Below are 19,622 nucleotides of genomic sequence, written 5' to 3'. Positions count from 1 at the left end.
AAATATTGTATATGATAATTTAATAGTATAAAAACAATATTATATATATATATATATATTTTTGCTGTAATTGTGATTACTCACGATTAATATCTTTTGAAAAGTTCTTAATATTTTAAGGAAAGAAAAACTATATCTTAAAATATTTCTTTATTTCTTCGATTTCATGTAAACGTTTGAGCAGTTTTTTGTCAGCATCCAACATCCATTCATTCACAAGATTTTTAAACTTGTAAAAACTAGCTTCAATAGTTGCCTAAATCAGATTATTTTGAATTAATGTAATAATTTTGTGCCATCTTAAAAGACTCACATAATTAAAGGACAAAATACTTGTGACATATATTACGGATATAAATATTAATAGGAAACTTAATATAAATCTAATTTTGAATAAAGTTTACCATTTCAGGGCAAGTTCCATATTTCTTGCACATATGTTTATTAGAATTTTTGTATGCTTCAATCTTAATGATATATTTTATGAAGTACATGATCTATGAAGAATAACTTCAATTATATTTATTGTCAATAAATTGTAATTTAATTTAACAAAATTTTTTTAATTTAACAAGAATGTGTAACGGAATAGTATTTCGGTAATTAACATAATAAAAGCATAATATGAAAAATCCTTCTTAATTTTTGCCAAAATATTATTTTTTCAAATTTTACCAAAAATTTCTCCTATTTAAAATCATATGTATGTCTGTGTATCATATATACGCATATTTTATTTTAAATATATTGAAAATAATAAATAATAGTAATTATGCATAATAAAGGGTGACTTTAAAGATTAAATGATTTTGACATATATTATGACCTCACAAATATGAATGATCTTAACGTATAGTGTTGTGACCTTGAGTAATCAACAGGTTTTAGGCGTCTCTTATTGTTTATTAAAAAGTTATAAAGAAAAGATTTTCACAAATTACAATAATTTCTAGATTTTAGGGTACAGTTTTAAATTGTAAAAAAGGTATATAAAGCTCGATAATCTAAATTTTTGTAGATATAAGACTATCATTTTCCGACTCCTTGTACATTTGAGAAGTAAATATATGATGTATGTTATATGCAACATAACTCAACTTGTACATAACTGTTATACTTATATACGTTAATAATTTTGATCAGGCTTCGCGTAAACAGTTCAAAACCCATATGGAATCGTGCAGCAATAAATCTAGTGTTGCACTGAAAAGAGAGGTGACGTCGCAATAGAATTCTCTTCGCTAAGGATTTTGGAAATCCAGAAAGTGAAAAGTGTGATAAAATTAAGCTTGGTTCATTTATTCATGTGTAGTAAATACTACTATATACTAAAAGCACATTTTATAAAATGTACCTAGTGTCGAAAATTACATGAAATTCGTTAAAATTACTTATTCTTTTGCTTATAACTTTTTAATGAACAACGAGCTACGAAAAAACCTTTTGGATGTTATTCAGGGTCATGACCCTTACAACATATGTCAAGGTTATTCAAATCTCTGAATGTACTTTTAATATGCTTTTAATATGCATAATTATCATTATTTCTTATTTTCAATATACCTTTAATAAAATATTATATATATGTATATAATATATATGTATATATATATATATATATATATATATATATATATATGTATATATATAAATATACATATAGATATATATAGATATATAGATAATAATTCTAAATGAAAGCAATAAATTGTAGAAGATAAGACGTTGAAAATTAAAAGGAGTTTTTATACATATAAGCATATATTCCTCTAAATAGAAAAGTGAAAATTAGGTTCTTATTTTTTTCCTCAAATTTAGACAAGTTAGAAGAAATGAAATTTAATAGACATTTTTCACTACTAAAAAAATTACTTATATTTTTTTAATTCTATTGTATTGTTATAAAAAAATAAACTTAAGTTTTTTATTATTAAGCAATCCTCATTCAATTTTTTATTAGGAATTTTTAGCAGCCTAGAATGTCGTCATTTAAAAATACACGTTAAGAGGCTTGATTTCTTTAGAAACTTTTTATTTGTTTTATTATTTCTGTAAAATCAATAATTTAAGTAAAAATTTTTCAAGTTAATAAATAAATACAATATCATGCACAATTTTATTTTTTTATTTATTGATACGGGAAAATTTTAAAAATATAATAAAGAAAATATCCTTTTTGTTAGTTTTAGAAAATTATCATCAAATTTCATTTTTTTAATTTGTCCAAAATTTAGGAAAAATAAGTAAAAACTTAAACTTTACCTCCCCTTTTAGAAGAGTGTATTTCTCAAGAGAGCGATATAAGAATATATGGTTATATGAAAGATCATTATTATTTTTCAACAAAGAATTATTTTTTAAAGTATATGTGTTTCAGACACTTTGTAAATCTTTAAACACTAACTTATAAAGATTCGGTGTTTTATAAAAAAGCTCAATTTTTTATAAAAGCCTGCAATATATATATATATATGTAGAACAATTAAATAAAGTAAATTTTATAGATCTGGTTATTTTTTTTATTATTAAGCTTATTTATATCTAATGTATACATGTGTATATATATATATATATATATATATATATATACATATATATAGATACATGTTTACATTAGACATAAATAAGCTTAGTAATAAAAGAAAAAACCGGATCAATAAAATTTACCACATTTAATTGTTCTTCTGTGTATATATATATATATATAAACATTAGATATAAATAAGCTTAATAATAAAAAAGATAACCAGATCTATAAAATTTACCTCTTTTAATTGTTTTTCAGAATACACATGATTAATAATGCCAATAGATATGGCAACTCCATTGACACCTCTATAAAACAACACATATAGTTATTATAAGTAACTAATGTTTGTACAATAATTGTAAAAAGTATTCGTTCAAGAAAGAAATATTACTAGTTATTACCTTGGTTTTAATTTATCAAAATTTTTCAATATATTCAAAAACACATTATTGTGCTTTGCATGTTTTGCAATAATAAAAAGGAAACTAATCATATTTCTCTTGATTTGTGTTTCGTTATATGTTTTATTATGTTTGAACATTATTGATTCTAAATATTCTTCCATAATTTTATTTGAAGCGCAAGCTAAAAATTCTAAAAATCTATCATTATTATATTTTCCCGCTGAATTGTCCTTTACCATACGCCAAATATGTCTCTCTGCTGACATCAAACCTTTACAGTATAACCATTCTTTCCACCCCGGTAAAAGTCTACAACATCCAAAGATAAAAGTTTGATATAAACATATTTAGCGCTATAATATTGTATCCTGATTCAATAATTGAAGATGCAAATAATGGTAAAAAATTGTAACACTTAAAATAATTACTTATTTGTATCCGACATTCCATTATGCAATTTCAATTTGTCATAAGCTTTTTTGAGACATTTCTTGTCATCGAGAATACATAACCATTTAATGGCTTCTTGCCTTAAACATTTAATAAGATCATTTTCCTTAGGATCTTCTTCGTATTTTATTTTCTCAAGTAGATTGGCCAATATATTTTTTATTTTCTCCTAAAAGTTATCCAAGTCAAATAATTATATCGGTTTACAATAAGCGTGTAGCGTTGGACATTCAATTTCTCAACAAGTAGATTTGAAGAGAAGCAGGCTGATCGAACAGCCAGTGCAAAGTCCTAACATTACATTCCTTGATCTTTCTTCATGTGAAAAACAGTTAAAAAATTTGTATGTCTAGCTTTGTACGAACACGATTCGAGTGGAACTCTATTTTGTTGAAAAAAAAATGTATCTCATTTTATCCTCAACATTATCCAATCAATGTATTAATTTTAATCTCAAATTTATGTGAGAGCGTCATATGTTAACGTAAAAAATTTATGTTTATACGTATTAAACTTTTTAAGTTACTAACAACGCTCGACCAAACAGAATAAATGTATCTCACTTACTGAATCAATATGATTTAATTCAGTAAGTTAATTTTTAAAATTCCGGTGGTTTTCATAAACATCCTGAATATATATATTATAATATGTATGTGTGTGTATATATACACTGAAAAAAAAATTTATTTAATTAAAAAAAATATTTAGTTCAATACGTTCAAATAAGTATTTATTTAAATTAAACAAAAACATATTTGAATTAATAAAATATATTGCTGAATAGTAAAATAGACAATATATTTTACTAATTCAAATATATTTTTGCTTAATTTAAATAAATACTTGTTTGAACGTATTGAACTAAATATTTTTTTAGATTAAGTAAATTTTTTTTCAGTGTATGTATATATATAGTGCTTGACAAAAATCTGAGCATAGATGGTTAAAAAAAATAAAAAAATGTTTAAAAACGTTCAGTCAATTTTGCAATATGGTACACTCCACTTATTTTGTAATGTAATTAAGTGACAATATATATATTTTTAACGCTTAAATAGGCATATCGCTGGACCAAAAGTAAAATGGCAGACATTACTTGTGATATTTCAAGCCGATAAAACTCTTATAATATGTAAAGTATTCACATTAAGTCGTTGTATTTATTTCAAATCATAGCGCTACAAATTTTCTTATATCGAAGTAGACACATTATTATAAAAGAAATTATACATATCTCTCTGTTCGTTAATACGGATAGCTTTAGTAAATAACCACTACACTCACAATACAGTTTAATTTGAACCACACACATACACACAGACATAGCGTGCGCGAGCGAGAGAGAACGTGAGGGTACAGTTCACAGTGTGTCTTTTTCTACGTTTAGCTTAGTCTCAATTCTCGAACGTTCACAATCATTTTATACTAATTACGTCTATAAGCAAAAGTCAGATAAGTGTCCTCTCTTGCCGAAATTAAGCCAATGCCAAACAACTTTTATCGGAATGAGCCAATCTCAATCAAGTACTCTTCTCATCTTAAAAATCTGACCTTTCTCTTGCATAAAGTAGCAACTTATACTAAGCCTACATTTTTTACATATCTTTAGTTTGAAATAATTTAATTTATGTATATTTATTATGGTACATCTTTATTGGTTTATAAGATAAAAGGGAGTCACTTTTAGAATACTCTAACTTTAAAATGAGATATTTTATACATATTAAGAAACATAATAGTCTTAAGTTCATATAAGCAACACATATATATACATACATCTTATTTTAATTTATTCTCTCCACCCTAAAAATTTTTTCAATTAGTTTGACCTTGGCTTGTACATTTAAAGTTAAACTAATGTAACCATTATATATATATATATATATATATATATATATACACATACACCTTTTTGTACCAAACAACTTTTGTCTTTAACATTTCTTTCTACAATCAAAAATAAAACAATTAGAGGAGAATCTATATATTATTGTGCACATGCAAATATGCAAAGTAAACTTTAATTGATTAACAACATCTGATACTCTTACAAAATTACCGCTCTATTCTATATTACTATACGTACGTTTCATTACTATACGTACATATAATTTTAAATTAAAATTTTAATAGAAAATTATTTTAAAATATAAGAAAAATAATTATTCAAAAATCTAATATATGTTTAACAATTATAATATAAGACTGAAATAAAACTTTTTTTAAATAAAATAGATTTTACTTTATCTTAAATAAGAATACAGAAGAACATACTTGAATTTTTTTAGCTATATTTATTTTATTTTCTTGGAAAATATGACATAAAATAATTTAAAAACTTTTCTACTGATTAATTCTATTATTATTTACCTTGATATTTTGGACTCCTTTATCTGGAAATGGAAAGATGCTCGACATGTGTTCAAAAGTTTTTATCATAGGATACCATGCTATATAATTTGTCTCTTGTCCAAGATAGCTCGTCAAGTTCCAGAATAGGGAAGAATTGAGTTGGCCATTTATCATAAAATAAAATGCATTGTCGATGATTTTAGCACGATTAAGAACATGTATTTTTGTATATTCTGTCGAGTTTAAATATTCTGCAATTTTTTGCCAATTTTCAGGATCGTAATTAACGCGATAGTATCCTGTAGTAAATAATTTTTATATTATTAGATTTTCACTTAATTGATTTATTATATTTATTAAAATATATTTATAATTATCTGCATTTTAAATATTTGAGTAATTCCAAGTATTGAAAAAAGAAAGACAAATTATAATAATTAAGAAAAACTTTATTTTAGAGTGATATTTGTCGTAATATTGTAGAATAAAACTATATAAAGAATTATAAATACATTTATATTTATTATAGCTTGAATAATAATATATGCAAAATTGAATTTATTTACGTTAATCGATAGTTGAATGCAGAAAATAAGTCCTGCAATATTTTTTGAAATATTATATAATGTTATTATGTATTTATTCATATATTGCTCATTGTTATTAAAAAAGAATATAGTTAAGATTATATAATGGTGTGATATTTTAATTATGTAGAAATATAATAAATTTGTTAATCAATATTCACCACTTTGTTGTAAATTGAATATTATCCAACCATTATCCTTTACAGAAACTTGGCAAGTTGGCTGGGACGACGACAAAATTATTAATCTTTCGTCATAAAGCGGTAGTCTAAGCTTTTCAAAATTTGGATTATTCTGGGAGGTATAAGTTACAGGTACCCAGAAAGTGTGGTTTTTAATTATTTCATAATTTTCTATTATTATATTATATACATTTGCTTTATTCGAAAAATCTCGCGTTATTTTCAACACAGGATAATTTATAGATTTTATCCAATCATTCAGTATTGTTAAAGGAAGCATTTTTTTTTTTTCAAGATTTCTTGAAACAGTCTGCATGGCGAACAACAACAAATTTTGTAGAAGACTGGGAGTCTTTGACTCAATCTCCCTATATTTATTAAAATTTGACATTATTGACACAGTGAAAACTGTACTAATTGTAAATTACGTATCAAAAAATATCAAAGTATTATTTAATTTATACACTTTATGCAGCTTACGTAATTGCAGTATTTAATATTTTATATGCTTGATTCTATAATGTCAAAGTAAATAATATATTAAAATGGTATATACAATATATTTCATAATATACTCACGACTTTAAATATTCATAAACCTTCCGTTGAAACATTTTATCTGTAATTACATACTGCAGCATGCGTAATATCAAGGGTGCTACAATTCATATGATACAATGTGATTTATATATAAGTTCGTTTAGAAGTCTTTCAACTACATTTTTCATAAATTTTTTTATTTTAGTATACTAATATATATATATTTGTATTTATATACTTATATTTAAATATATTTATTGACTTGATTCATTCAAATAAATTTATTGATTTTTTTACCTTTAACGTAACGGTAAAAAGAAGAAAATGCATTATTTTCGGAAAAATTGGCTTCCTTTATAAAAGATTGATTGTGGGTCTCCAAACGAAGTGATTCATAATAAACCTGAACTATAAATAAATCCAACATTTCGGAGTTTTTATAATCCTAAAGAAGAAACATTTAATATGATCGAATGAATATTTAGTCGAATGAAATATTAACTGTACACATTTAATGGTTTTATTAAACAGAAATTTGAAAATTTTTTATCAACATTACAAAATATAGTAAAATTTTTCTATAAAGTAATGTGTAGTTTGTGAAACAGTCATGTCATTTAAAGCTATTTGAAATAATTGAAAATTATGGTATTATTTCTTTCTACATTGTAAATTAATGATTTGAAAATATCGAGGACCAATATACAGGACAAATTAGTTTTTCCAGATATGAGAAAAATTTATAAATAGCTTTAGCAGTTTTTATACGACATATTTAATGTTAAAAATAGTGTAAAAACTTTTCAATTTTTTATAATAGCAAAGATTATATCTACTTACATAAATAAAATAATATTTTATTTAACATAAAAACATCAGAAACATATATGAATATATAATATATACATTATATATAATTGATATATTAAAAATATTACTAAAAAAAAAAAAAATATAAAAAATTTACCTCGATGGAATCGATAGCATTAATTCCATACAATGTAGTAAGACCATCGATTAACCACAACTCAGATGATGAAAATGGATTAATTACATCAACAAACCATTGATATGCCATTTTGCGTCCTATCAATCGCGCTATTTCTATTTTATGCGCAACAGAATCTATATTTTCATTGTAAATAATATTTGATTCTCTAAAAAATATAGAAATTAAATGCTAGAGTTTAAAAGTTACATAAATTTGAGCAATAAATAATAATTTTAATATATAAACTGATTTAAAATTAAAAATATCTTCTAATCGGATATAATAACCGATGTGATATAATTGTATATTGATTTGTATATTGTTTTGTACCGATTATATAAAAATTGTGACATAAATTATTGTCATATACGTGATATACATATGTATACATATATAATGTATTGAAATCAACTTATAATTATATATATACTGATTATATAAAATCTGTAACATAAATTATTGTCATATGCGTGAGATATATATATATATATATATATATATATGTATATATGATTGAAATCAACCTATAATTAGTTATAAAAATATATGTATAATAATGTACACGTATACAAATTTTACATTAAAACAATTATATTTTAACGTATATATTTATAATTTCTAATTTTATATTTTTAATTTAATTATTTTTATAATTTTGCTTCATATATAAATTGTATCTGAATAAATTGATATTTCTTCTAATTTTTGAATTACCTATTTAACACAAGGCCCCAGTTCTCATTGTCATATAGCAAACTTTGGATTGCAACAAATTGCACTTTTGGTATTTTCAATTTTGTCCATTTATATTCAAATATTATCATTGCTTTGGTTGATATCATTTCAGCAAATTCCATATGATCTGATTCGGGTCTACGCCATATAATGATTCTAGATTCTATCGTCTCAAATTTATAGACATCTGCTGACGAGATTACAACCGTCACGACATAAGTGGACGTTGGAGGAGTAGTATCAAAGCATGTCCACTTCATATATGTTTCGGTTTCATGCACTTCATGTTTGCATGTTTCCTTTCTTTGTATCGGCATATTTGAAAATACTTTGTATTTACGATGATGCTTTATGGCAATGTTGAAAGTCGCCTTGATTGTCGGCTTGTCCCAGTGTGGAAACAATCGTCGGGCTCCAGTCGCCTGAAAATGTATTACGTCCAACCTACGAAATTTTAATAATATTGATTTATATAAATAACGATGATTTTTATTAATCAATATTTATTATCGCATTATATATACAGAGTGTCTGTCCGTAAATGTCCAAACAAATGTCGCAATTGGTTGAAGTTAGAAGAAAGTTGAATAAGAAAAATTTACAAGACTTTAAGTCTGCTACAAAGTGCATATAAAAATATTTTGTTTATTTGTGACTTTTTCGAGTTGTAAAAGTCATTTTCATTTTTCAAGCTATCTTAATTTTTTTATGTATGACGTTTATTTACAATGTTCTTCGTAAAAATTCACAAGACTACTATGGCCAAAAATTTAATTTGTTTACGAAGTAAACTTTTATACTTTTATTATACCATACAATTAAAGCATTAAATATTGATTTTTTTATTATCTAGTTTCAATATTTATATGAATAAAATAATAAAACGAATCAATTTGTATACAAAAACGCACAGTTGTCTTAAAAAAAATACATAAATTTGCACTTCCATATTTTCTTTTTAACACAACTACGTTTCTTTACACCAATTGGGTTATCTCATTATTCTGCACATAGAAGTGTTAAGGCAAAATTATCAAAAACTGAATGTTTTAAAGTATTTTGTATTTTATGTAAGAATACTACATCTTTTGAGCCTTACAACTCGAAAAGTACTTAATAAAAAACACTATTATAGTATTTTAAAAAGCTCTTAAGATAAGCTATAAAAATATAGAATAAGAGTTTTCTTTTGTGAAAAGTGATTTTTTTTAATTAAAAGTGATTTTTATGTGATCTCTTGAAACGGCTTCCAGGGTGAATGACGTCCCCCTTAAAATTGCAAAACTTTTATATGAGACATTTTTCTAAAATGTTTTGTTTTTGAGACATAAGTTTGTAACATTTTAAATGACTCACACTGTATAGCTTATTCTAGCATAGCGTTTCGTACACACACATAGAACACACACACACACACACGCACGCACGCACGCACGCACGCACGCACACACACACACACACATACACACACATGCACATTTACAAGATATAATTACCAGATATACTTTTAATAAACGGATTCTTTGACCAATTTGAAGATAATTTTTTTTCAGAGAAAATGTCGAAAAAGGTCATCATTATTTTAAAACTTCTAATTTTTGCCATTATATCTGTTTACTTAATTTTAAACTTTAAATTAAAATTGTTTATAAGTTAACTGTAAAATTAACTGATGAATGTAATTATATATGTTAATCTCTTAACGCCACAAAACTTAATTTGATAAAAATCTTTTTTGTTCAATCCTATAACTTGAAAACTATTAAATTGATGTCTTAATATTTTTGTTAAGGTGAAATTATCTTCAAATTGATTAAAAAAATCATTGTTTTTACATAAAATTTGGTTACAATTCACTCTGCTTTATAAATATATATATATATATATATATATATATATATATATATATATATATATAGAGAGAGAGAGAGAGAGAGAGAGAGAGAGAGAACACACGCGCGTATAAAGGTACAGAGAAATTTTATATTTTATTTTATGCACATACGTAATAAAACGACATAAAGTATAAATTATTGCATTCCTATCTAAACTATTATTCAACTTTCCATACTAATACATTTTTTTAATTTATATATATATATCATGAATTTAATAATAAATAGGGGACTGATTAACAATTCAAAAATAGTATAAAACGTTAAGTGATATAAATTGAAATAAAGATAGCGATATAAAGTGAAATAAATATAGCGATATAAAGTATAATAAAATTAAATATTATAAAAAGAGATAATATAAGATACGAGAACAGCAATGACAAAAATTTATATTTATTGTACTCTTAATATTACTCACATTTCGAATGTTTCTTCTCTTTCGACTATAGTCTTCAAAGAAGTAATAATGTTTTCTGTGTTATTAACTGCAGTGATAAATTCTGTATTTAGTATGTAACGTCCACTTGATAAAGTTTCATTGAAATATAAAATGCAAATTTGCTTTACATAATTACAGTTTATTTCTTGCATAACTATATATTTAACATTGGTATCTACAGTCTTATTTTGTAAGTCTGCCGTATACATGGATAAATCATTTGTCAACACTCCAAATAAAATACATGTTAATGCGGATGAGTTTAAACCTATTTTTGTAATTGGACGAGAAATATCGATAATGGCATTTAATTCGCCGTAAAAAATAAAGTTGCTTTTTCTTTGATACTCTTCTATATATTCTATTATAAATTCAGACACTTTATATTTATATATTTCAGGTTTCTCATCTTCTTTGAAATATGGTATTAACTTGACATCATAATGCACTGGCATTATATCATCAAAGTAATCACTAAATGCAATCGATGAGTTTCCCGTATTTTCATTAATTAAAAAAGCTGTTGAAGTGATAAATATAAGACCGCCATAAAATAACAGTCTTAGAAGTGCCATGTCAATTTTTAGGTATTTGTAACAATTCTCCCTGTTGAAAGAAAGACAAATATAAAATAAAATTTAGATAATAAACTTTACTGCAAATAAATTTATAAAGTATTTTTTGAAATTATTTTTCTTGAGTAATTAGAAATTTTATCCGTGATGAATAACAGACCGATATACGTACATGAACATGCTATTTTCAAAAGATGATTATATTTTTAGTAAACTAGCAACGAATAATCAACGGAATAGTCAACAGAAAATTAAATTTTTTTTGACTTTTTTGTATGTCTCTTCAAGCATGTGTAAACACAAACATATATATGCGCGCGTGCGTGAATGTATGTGTATGTGTGTGTATGTGTGTGTGCGCGCCATAGTATCAAAGACAATTTGAATGTTTTTATATGTATTATATGTAATACACATTTTTTTTAGTAACGAGAGAAACATTTATCGTTTGTTCATTATTCGCTTAAATAAATATATCGAATCAGTAATCAATTTTAAAGTAACCTCTCAAATTATTAATAATATTACAAAACGATATAAAACAAACATATGTACGGTATTATATTAACATTGTAGTTATCTAATTTTTTATTATCCATTTACAAATATTTGGATTAAATATTTAAAAAATTTTAAAAATATTTTTTTTTTAATCCTTAAATTTCTAATTCAAAGACATTTTATAACAATACTATAATACATAAAATTAGTGTTTTTGTCAAATACACAATATATGTATAAAAAATTAAAAAAAAAGATAGTTTCTCGAAAAAAGAAATAAGAAAAAATAAAAGAAATTAATAAAATGTTCAACAATTTTGAAAATAATTTTTAAAGGAAACATAATCTTATTTTATGTGTTCATATTTTAGTACTATTTAGATTGCGTTTTATGTATTCTCTACGTACTTTAAAGAAAGAGTTATATAATATTCTGTTTCTAGAGACTCACCTTGTATACTAAAAATGCTATCTTATTTCTAATACAATTTCTTTTCTTCTCAGAACTAATTAAAGTTGATACTTTATCACCGTGAACTGTTCATCTGTACTGTCGTAATCTTAAAGTTTCAAGAGGTAATAGAAAACTGGCAATGTCGATGTAATAGACATTATAATAAATATATATATAAATACAAACATATTTACAAGTTATATAAGATCATCATATTCTACAAAATTTAAATTTAGAATTATATTTATGATATTTTATTTAATATTTAAGATATTTTAAGATTCATTGAATATGCTAATTTGTGATATTTATTTATTTAATATATATTTTGTTAATTTTATATACGATTTAATAAACAATATAGAAAAAAAAGTATTTATGTTTGTTTATATCTATAAATAATAATTTTTAATCTGTACATGTTGAGAATTAAAGCATTTCCATATCAACGTACTTTCATATATTTATTTTTTATGTAATACGTTAAATAATATATTATAATTATTCTAATTAATATAATATATTAAAGTCATTTTAATCATGTTAAAATGCTATTAATTTATCTCTATCATCTATATTAATTATAAAAGTTAAGTATTTATTCATTAATCGTACAAACATTTTTTTAACAACGATAGAAAATAAACATTTATCGTTTCTTTTTCACTTGTTTTGAATAGGTACATTGAAGTAATATTCGAATTAATCTTGCAAATCATTGATTATATGCTATTACGAAAAAGTATATAGAATAAATGTGTGCACAATATTAAAAATTGTAATTTTTAACATTGTAATTTTATTATCCAATTTTTCATTATTTATTTAAAAATATATGAATTAAATATAAAATATATTAAAAAAGTTTCCGTTCTTTAATCTTTAAATTTTTATTAATTTTTAATTTAAAGACATTTTTTAACAATATGCAATATTATAATAAATAAAATTAACGTTTTTGTCAGATGCACACTATATGTATAAAAATTTAGAGAATTATATAGGTTTATAAGAAAAAGAAAAATAAAAGAAATAGAAATAATTAATAAAATGTCAACAATTTTTAAAATGATAACTTAAAAGGAATTAAGATAAAGATTAAGATTTATTAGAAATTAAGATACTCATTGTATGAGTTCATACTTCAATACTATTTAAATTATACTCTATATATCTTTTATATATCTTTAAAAGAAAGATACATGATATTTTATTTCTACTGATTCATCTTGTATATAAAAATGTTATGTTATTTATAATACAATTTTTTTTCTACGAGAATTAGTTGCAGTTGATACTGCGGTTACTACACACTGCACACCGTTAATATCGCTCTATGTACTTATTGTTATATCTAAACTATTAAAATCTTACCGTTCCAATACCAGATAATCGGAAATAAACAATGTCAATAACATTTGTCGGATATTATAATATATACATAAATCCATAAAATCCTACACAATTGTTTAAAATAATATTTATATGCATATTTTAAAAATTATGGATTGTGTATTTTATTTTGTGAATTTTGTATACATTTAATAAACAAAAAGAAATTAATTTTCATGTCTACCTATGTCTGTAATTATTAATTTTGAATCTTTACACGTTGGAAACTCTCTATATCAGAGTGCTTTCATATATTGTTTTATGTAATCCGTAAATAATACTTTATGATTATACTAATTAATATAATATATTAAAATCATTTTAGTCATGTTAAAATCTTCTGTCGTTGTACGATAACAAAGCTGACAAAGAGAACATTAGCGCACTACAACATATATACACCACGTTATTTTTAATTTATTGTCAAAATATTTCAAGTACTATTACATATATGTTTATACGTAAAAAAAATATAAAATTATAATATTAAAATATGTATTTTAAAATATGTATTTTAAAATATAGATTAATTATCATTTGCTGAACGTTATATGTTATGAGACTTTTTGTTACCTAAATTTTAATTGCTTGGCTATTATTTAATTGTTTATTTTATTATTATTTATATTGTTATATATAATTGTTTATATATAATTGTTAGGCGTTCTCACTCTGACTTAAACTTAAATCATTGAATAATACAAAATCAAACAAAATATATAGTCTAAATATTATTAAGGAATTATATGTGGCCTATAAGGAAATAATTATGGCAAGTCACAACAACTTAAGAATATTAAAATTATAACTTAAAGATATTAAAATTTCTAAAGCTGTATATGTAACTGCAATATCCATATTATGATTGTTATATAAGTAAATTAAAATTTTATAATTTTGTGTCAAAAAATATTTGAAAACAAATTAATTTTGTAAAATATTTATTCGAGTATGTATTTATTTCCGAATTTATATAACAAATAAACAAACTATTTGTATAGTGAAAATAATAAACTAGATATATTGCTAGAGATATTGCTATTATAAAAATTATAAGAAATATTTTGACATTATAAGAATAGAATTGATTATAGGATTATAGGAATCTATAAATAAAAGTAATAATATTAGATAATTTATTATAAATGGGAAAATGCACACATGGATACATATACAGAAATTTAACTAATAATATTAAAAATATAAATAAATATTATTAATTTTAAAACAATTTTTATGTTTGTATTATAACTATTAACTAATTAATTAAATATAAATTATGTGATAATATATGTATATTCAAAATAATATTAATAAAATATATTATATATAATATTATTGAACAGTTGTCACTGCTACAAATTTATTATTTTATTTATTATATACACATATATACACATAGACAATAATTAAAAGTAATTTATATAATAATATATTAAGAATAATATTAACAAAATATTATGATTAATAATATTAAACTCTTATTATTGTTACGTGTATAAATATATATATATTTATGAATGTGTATGTTATATACTTAAGTATAAATATTGTTTATATGATAATTTAATGGTATAAGAATAATATTATATATATATATTTTTTTTGCTTTAATTATAATTATTTAGGATTAATTTCTTTTGAAAAGTTCTTAATATTTTAAGGAAAGAAAAACTATATTATAAAATATTTTTTTATTTCTTCGATTTCCTTTAAACGTCTGCGTAGTTTTTGGTCAGCATTCAACATCCATTCTTTCACAAGATTTTTATACTCGTCAAAATTAACTTCCATAGTTTCTTAAATCAGATTATTTTAAATTAATGTAATAATTTTGTGCCATCTTAAAAGACTCACATAATTAAAAGACAAAATACTTATGACATATATTACGAATATAAATATTAATAGAAAACTTAATATAAATCTAATTTTGAATAAAGTTTACCATTTCAGGGCAAGTTTCATTTTTCTTGCACATACGTTTATTATAATATTTGTATGCTTCTCTCTCAATGATATTTCTCAAAATATCTCTCATGTAGTTCAAGTTCTATGTAGAATAACTTTATTAATATTTTTTGTCAATTAATAGTAATTTCATTTAACAAAATTTTTTTAATTTAACAAGAATGTAACGGAATAGTATTTCGGTAATTAATATAATAAAAGCATAATATGAAAAATCCTTCTTAATTTTTGCCAAAATATTAGTTCCTAAAATTTTGCCAAAAATTTCTTTTATTTAAAATCATATGTATGTCTGTGTATCATATATACGCATATTTTATTTTAAATATATTGAAAATAATAAATAATAGTAATTATGCATAATAAAGGGTGACTTTAAAGATTAAATGATTTTGACATATATTATGACCTCACAAATATGAATGATCTTAACGTATAGTGTTGTGACCTTGAGTAATCAACAGGTTTTAGGCGTCTCTTATTGTTTATTAAAAAGTTATAAAGAAAAGATTTTTACAAATTACAATAATTTCCAGATATTAGGGTACAGTTTTAAATTGTTAAAAAGGTATATTAAGCTCGATAATCTAAATTTTTCAAGTATGAGACCATCATTTTACGACTCCTTGTACATTTGAGAAGTAAATATATGACGTGTGTTATACAGAAATATATGCAACATAACAACCTGTATATAACTGTTATACTGATATACGTTAATAATTTTTATTTTGCTTTATGTTAAAAGTTGAAAACCCATGTGAAATCGTGCAAGTAACAAATCTAGTTTTGCATTGAAAAGAGAGGTGACGTCGCAATAGCATTCGCTCCGCTAAGGATTTTGGAAATTCAGAAAGTGAAAAGTGTGATAAAATTAAGTAAGGTTCATTTATTCATGTGTAGTACATACTACTATATATTAAAAGCACATTTTATAAAATGTACCTAGCGTCGAAAATTACATGAAATTCGTTAAAATTACTTATTCTTTTGCTTATAACTTTTTAATGAACAACGAGCTACGAAAAAATCTTTTGGATGTTATTCAGGGTCCCTTACAACATATCTCAAGATTATTCAAATCTCTGAATATACTTTTAATATGCTCTTAATATGCATAATTATCATTATATCTTATTTTCAACATACCTATAATAAAATATTATATATATGTATATAATATATATATATATATATATATATATATAGATATATAGATATATAGATATATAGATATATAGATATATATATATAGATATATAAATAATAATTCTAAATAAAAGCAATAAATTTTAGAAGATAAAACGTTGAAAATTAAAAGGGGTTTTTATACATATACGCGTATATTTCTCTCTGAGCAGTTACATTCCTCTCAACAGAAAAGTGAAAATTAAGTTCTTATTTTTTCTTCAAATTTTAGACAAGTTAAAAGAAATGAAATTTAATGGACAATTTTTATTACTAAAAAAATACTTATTTTTTTTAATACTCTCGTATTGTTGTAAAAGAATAAACCTATGTTTTTTCATTATTAAGCAATCCTCATTCAATTTTTTATTAGAAATTTTTAACAGCCTAGAATGTCATCATTTAAAAATACACGTTAAAAAGCTTGATTTCTTTAGAAACTTCTTATTTGTTTTATTATTTTTGTAAAATCAATAATTCAAGTAAAAATTTTTTAAGTAAATAAATAAATACAATATCATGCACAATATTATTCTTTTATTTAATAATACGGAAAATTTCAAAAATATAATAAAAAAATATCCTTTTTGTTAATGAAAAATTACCATCAAATTTCATTTTTTTAATTTGTGCAAAATTTAGGAAAAATAAGTAAAAACTTAATTTTTACCTCCCTTTTTAAAAGAGTGTATTTCTCAAGAGAGCGATATAGGAATATATGGTTATATGAAAGATCATTATTGTTTTTCAACAAAGAATTAACTTTTAAAGTAGTGTGTTACAGACACTTTGTAAATTTTTAAATGCTAACTTATAAAGATTCGGCGTTTTATAAAAAAGCTCAGTATTTTATACAAGCCTTCAATATATATATATATAAAACAATTAAATGTGGTAAATTTTATAGATCCGGTTAATTTTTTTATTATTAAGCTTATTTGTATCTAATGTATACATGTGTATATATATATATATATATAGATACATGTTTACATTAGACATAAATAAGCATAATAATAAAAGAAATAACCGGATCTATAAAATTTACCACGTTTAGTTGTTTTTCTGTGTATATATATATAAACATTAGATATAAATAAGCTTAATAATAAAAAAAATAACCGGATCTATAAAATTTACCTTTTTTAATTGTTTTTCCGAATACACATGATTAATAATGACAATAAATATGGCAACTCCATTGACACCTCTATAAAACAACACATATAGTTATAAGTAATTAATGTTCGTAATTGTTAAAAGTATTTGTTTAAGAAAAAAATATTTCTGGTTATTACCTTGGTTTTAATTTATCAAAATTTTTCAATATATTCAAAAACAAATTATCGTGCTGTACATGTTTTGCAATAATAAAAAGGAAACTAATTATATTTCTTTTGATTTGTGTTTCATTATATGTTTCATTTTGTTTGAACATTAATGATTCTAAATATTCTTCCATAATTTCACTTGAAGCACAAGCTAAAAGTTCTAAAAATCTATCATTATTATAATTTTTCGTTAAATGTTTCTTCACATAGTGCCAATCTGCTAATATCAAACCTTTACAGTATATCCACTCTTTCCACCATGGTAAAAGTCTACAACATTCAAAAATAAAAGTTTGATTAAACATATTTAGCGCTATAATATTGCATCTTGATTCAATAATTGAATAAAACCAATCTTTAATTACGCTCGTAATCAAGTTTTTATAAATAATAAACAATAGTTAGGCCAATTAACGAGCACATTTAAACGGGTGTTATTTAAACAATCTTTATTATTATTCCGACTCAATCTCAGAACACTTTACATAAACGTTTCGGCTGTACGCAGCCTTCCTCAGTATTGAAATCGACACATATCTAATTGAAACTCATTCATCCACGGCTGTCAATTACACGCTCGTCCGATTACTCTCACTTATATGTACTTGTTCATTTAAATTTTCAATCTTAATAATATAGCATCAAGAGCGGGGGGGGGGGAGGGGGGGGAGAGAGAGAGAGAGAGAGAGAGAGCATGGGGCATAATATTAATTAATTGTATATTAATAATTTAACATGAATTTAAATATAAATTATAAGTTTGATAACGAAATGTCCGAGTTATTTACGTTTTACCGTTAATTTGGACATTCCTTCATTGGACAGTGATTCTTATCGATGTTATCGTCTCTTCGATATTCTTTTCGTACATCGACCGAGGCCTATCACGATCCATCAAATATATATAAACATCTTATATGCACATCGATTATATTCCGGAATATTTTCCGGTCGCCAGTAATTACGCGTCTCATTATATTTTAATTAGCATGGCCTGACAGTACCCTGTTCAATTTGTGCATTATCATTAACGTTGTTTATAGGAAACTCATTAAATTTGAATATTATTGAATAATGTTAAAATGCGCAATCTTATGTA

General features: G+C 23.2%; 2 protein-coding genes and 1 long non-coding RNA gene across 3 annotated transcripts; all 3 read right to left on the bottom strand.

Moving 5' to 3' along the window:
* Positions 1–115: 115 nt before the first annotated feature.
* LOC140666268 (aminopeptidase N-like) lies at positions 116–8,090 on the bottom strand. The gene is made up of 10 exons (XM_072893281.1): positions 8,016–8,090; positions 7,346–7,493; positions 7,088–7,166; positions 6,488–6,876; positions 5,758–6,038; positions 3,363–3,553; positions 2,932–3,243; positions 2,766–2,835; positions 405–497; positions 116–256 (listed from the first exon to the last, which is right to left on the bottom strand). The coding sequence occupies exons 2-10, from the start codon at positions 7,473–7,475 to the stop codon at positions 131–133; spliced, it is 1,671 nt and encodes a 556-aa protein (XP_072749382.1). The 5' UTR covers positions 7,476–7,493; positions 8,016–8,090; the 3' UTR covers positions 116–130.
* On the bottom strand, positions 7,666–11,971 carry LOC140664021 (glutamyl aminopeptidase-like). Its single transcript, XM_072888746.1, has 6 exons — positions 11,859–11,971; positions 11,248–11,717; positions 11,091–11,157; positions 8,754–9,218; positions 8,016–8,205; positions 7,666–7,671 (listed from the first exon to the last, which is right to left on the bottom strand). The coding sequence occupies exons 1-6, from the start codon at positions 11,864–11,866 to the stop codon at positions 7,666–7,668; spliced, it is 1,206 nt and encodes a 401-aa protein (XP_072744847.1). The 5' UTR covers positions 11,867–11,971.
* A 4,006-nt stretch (positions 11,972–15,977) lies between these two features.
* LOC140666285 (uncharacterized) lies at positions 15,978–18,790 on the bottom strand. Its single transcript, XR_012046739.1, has 3 exons — positions 18,491–18,790; positions 18,333–18,402; positions 15,978–16,086 (listed from the first exon to the last, which is right to left on the bottom strand). It is a non-coding gene; the product is annotated as an uncharacterized lncRNA (long non-coding RNA).
* Positions 18,791–19,622: the final 832 nt, after the last annotated feature.

Source organism: Anoplolepis gracilipes, chromosome 1 (assembly GCF_047496725.1).
Source record: "Anoplolepis gracilipes chromosome 1, ASM4749672v1, whole genome shotgun sequence".
Classification (NCBI taxonomy): Eukaryota; Metazoa; Arthropoda; class Insecta; order Hymenoptera; family Formicidae; genus Anoplolepis; species Anoplolepis gracilipes.
Note: the sequence above shows the minus strand (reverse complement) of the source record. Positions and strands in the feature narration are given on the sequence as shown.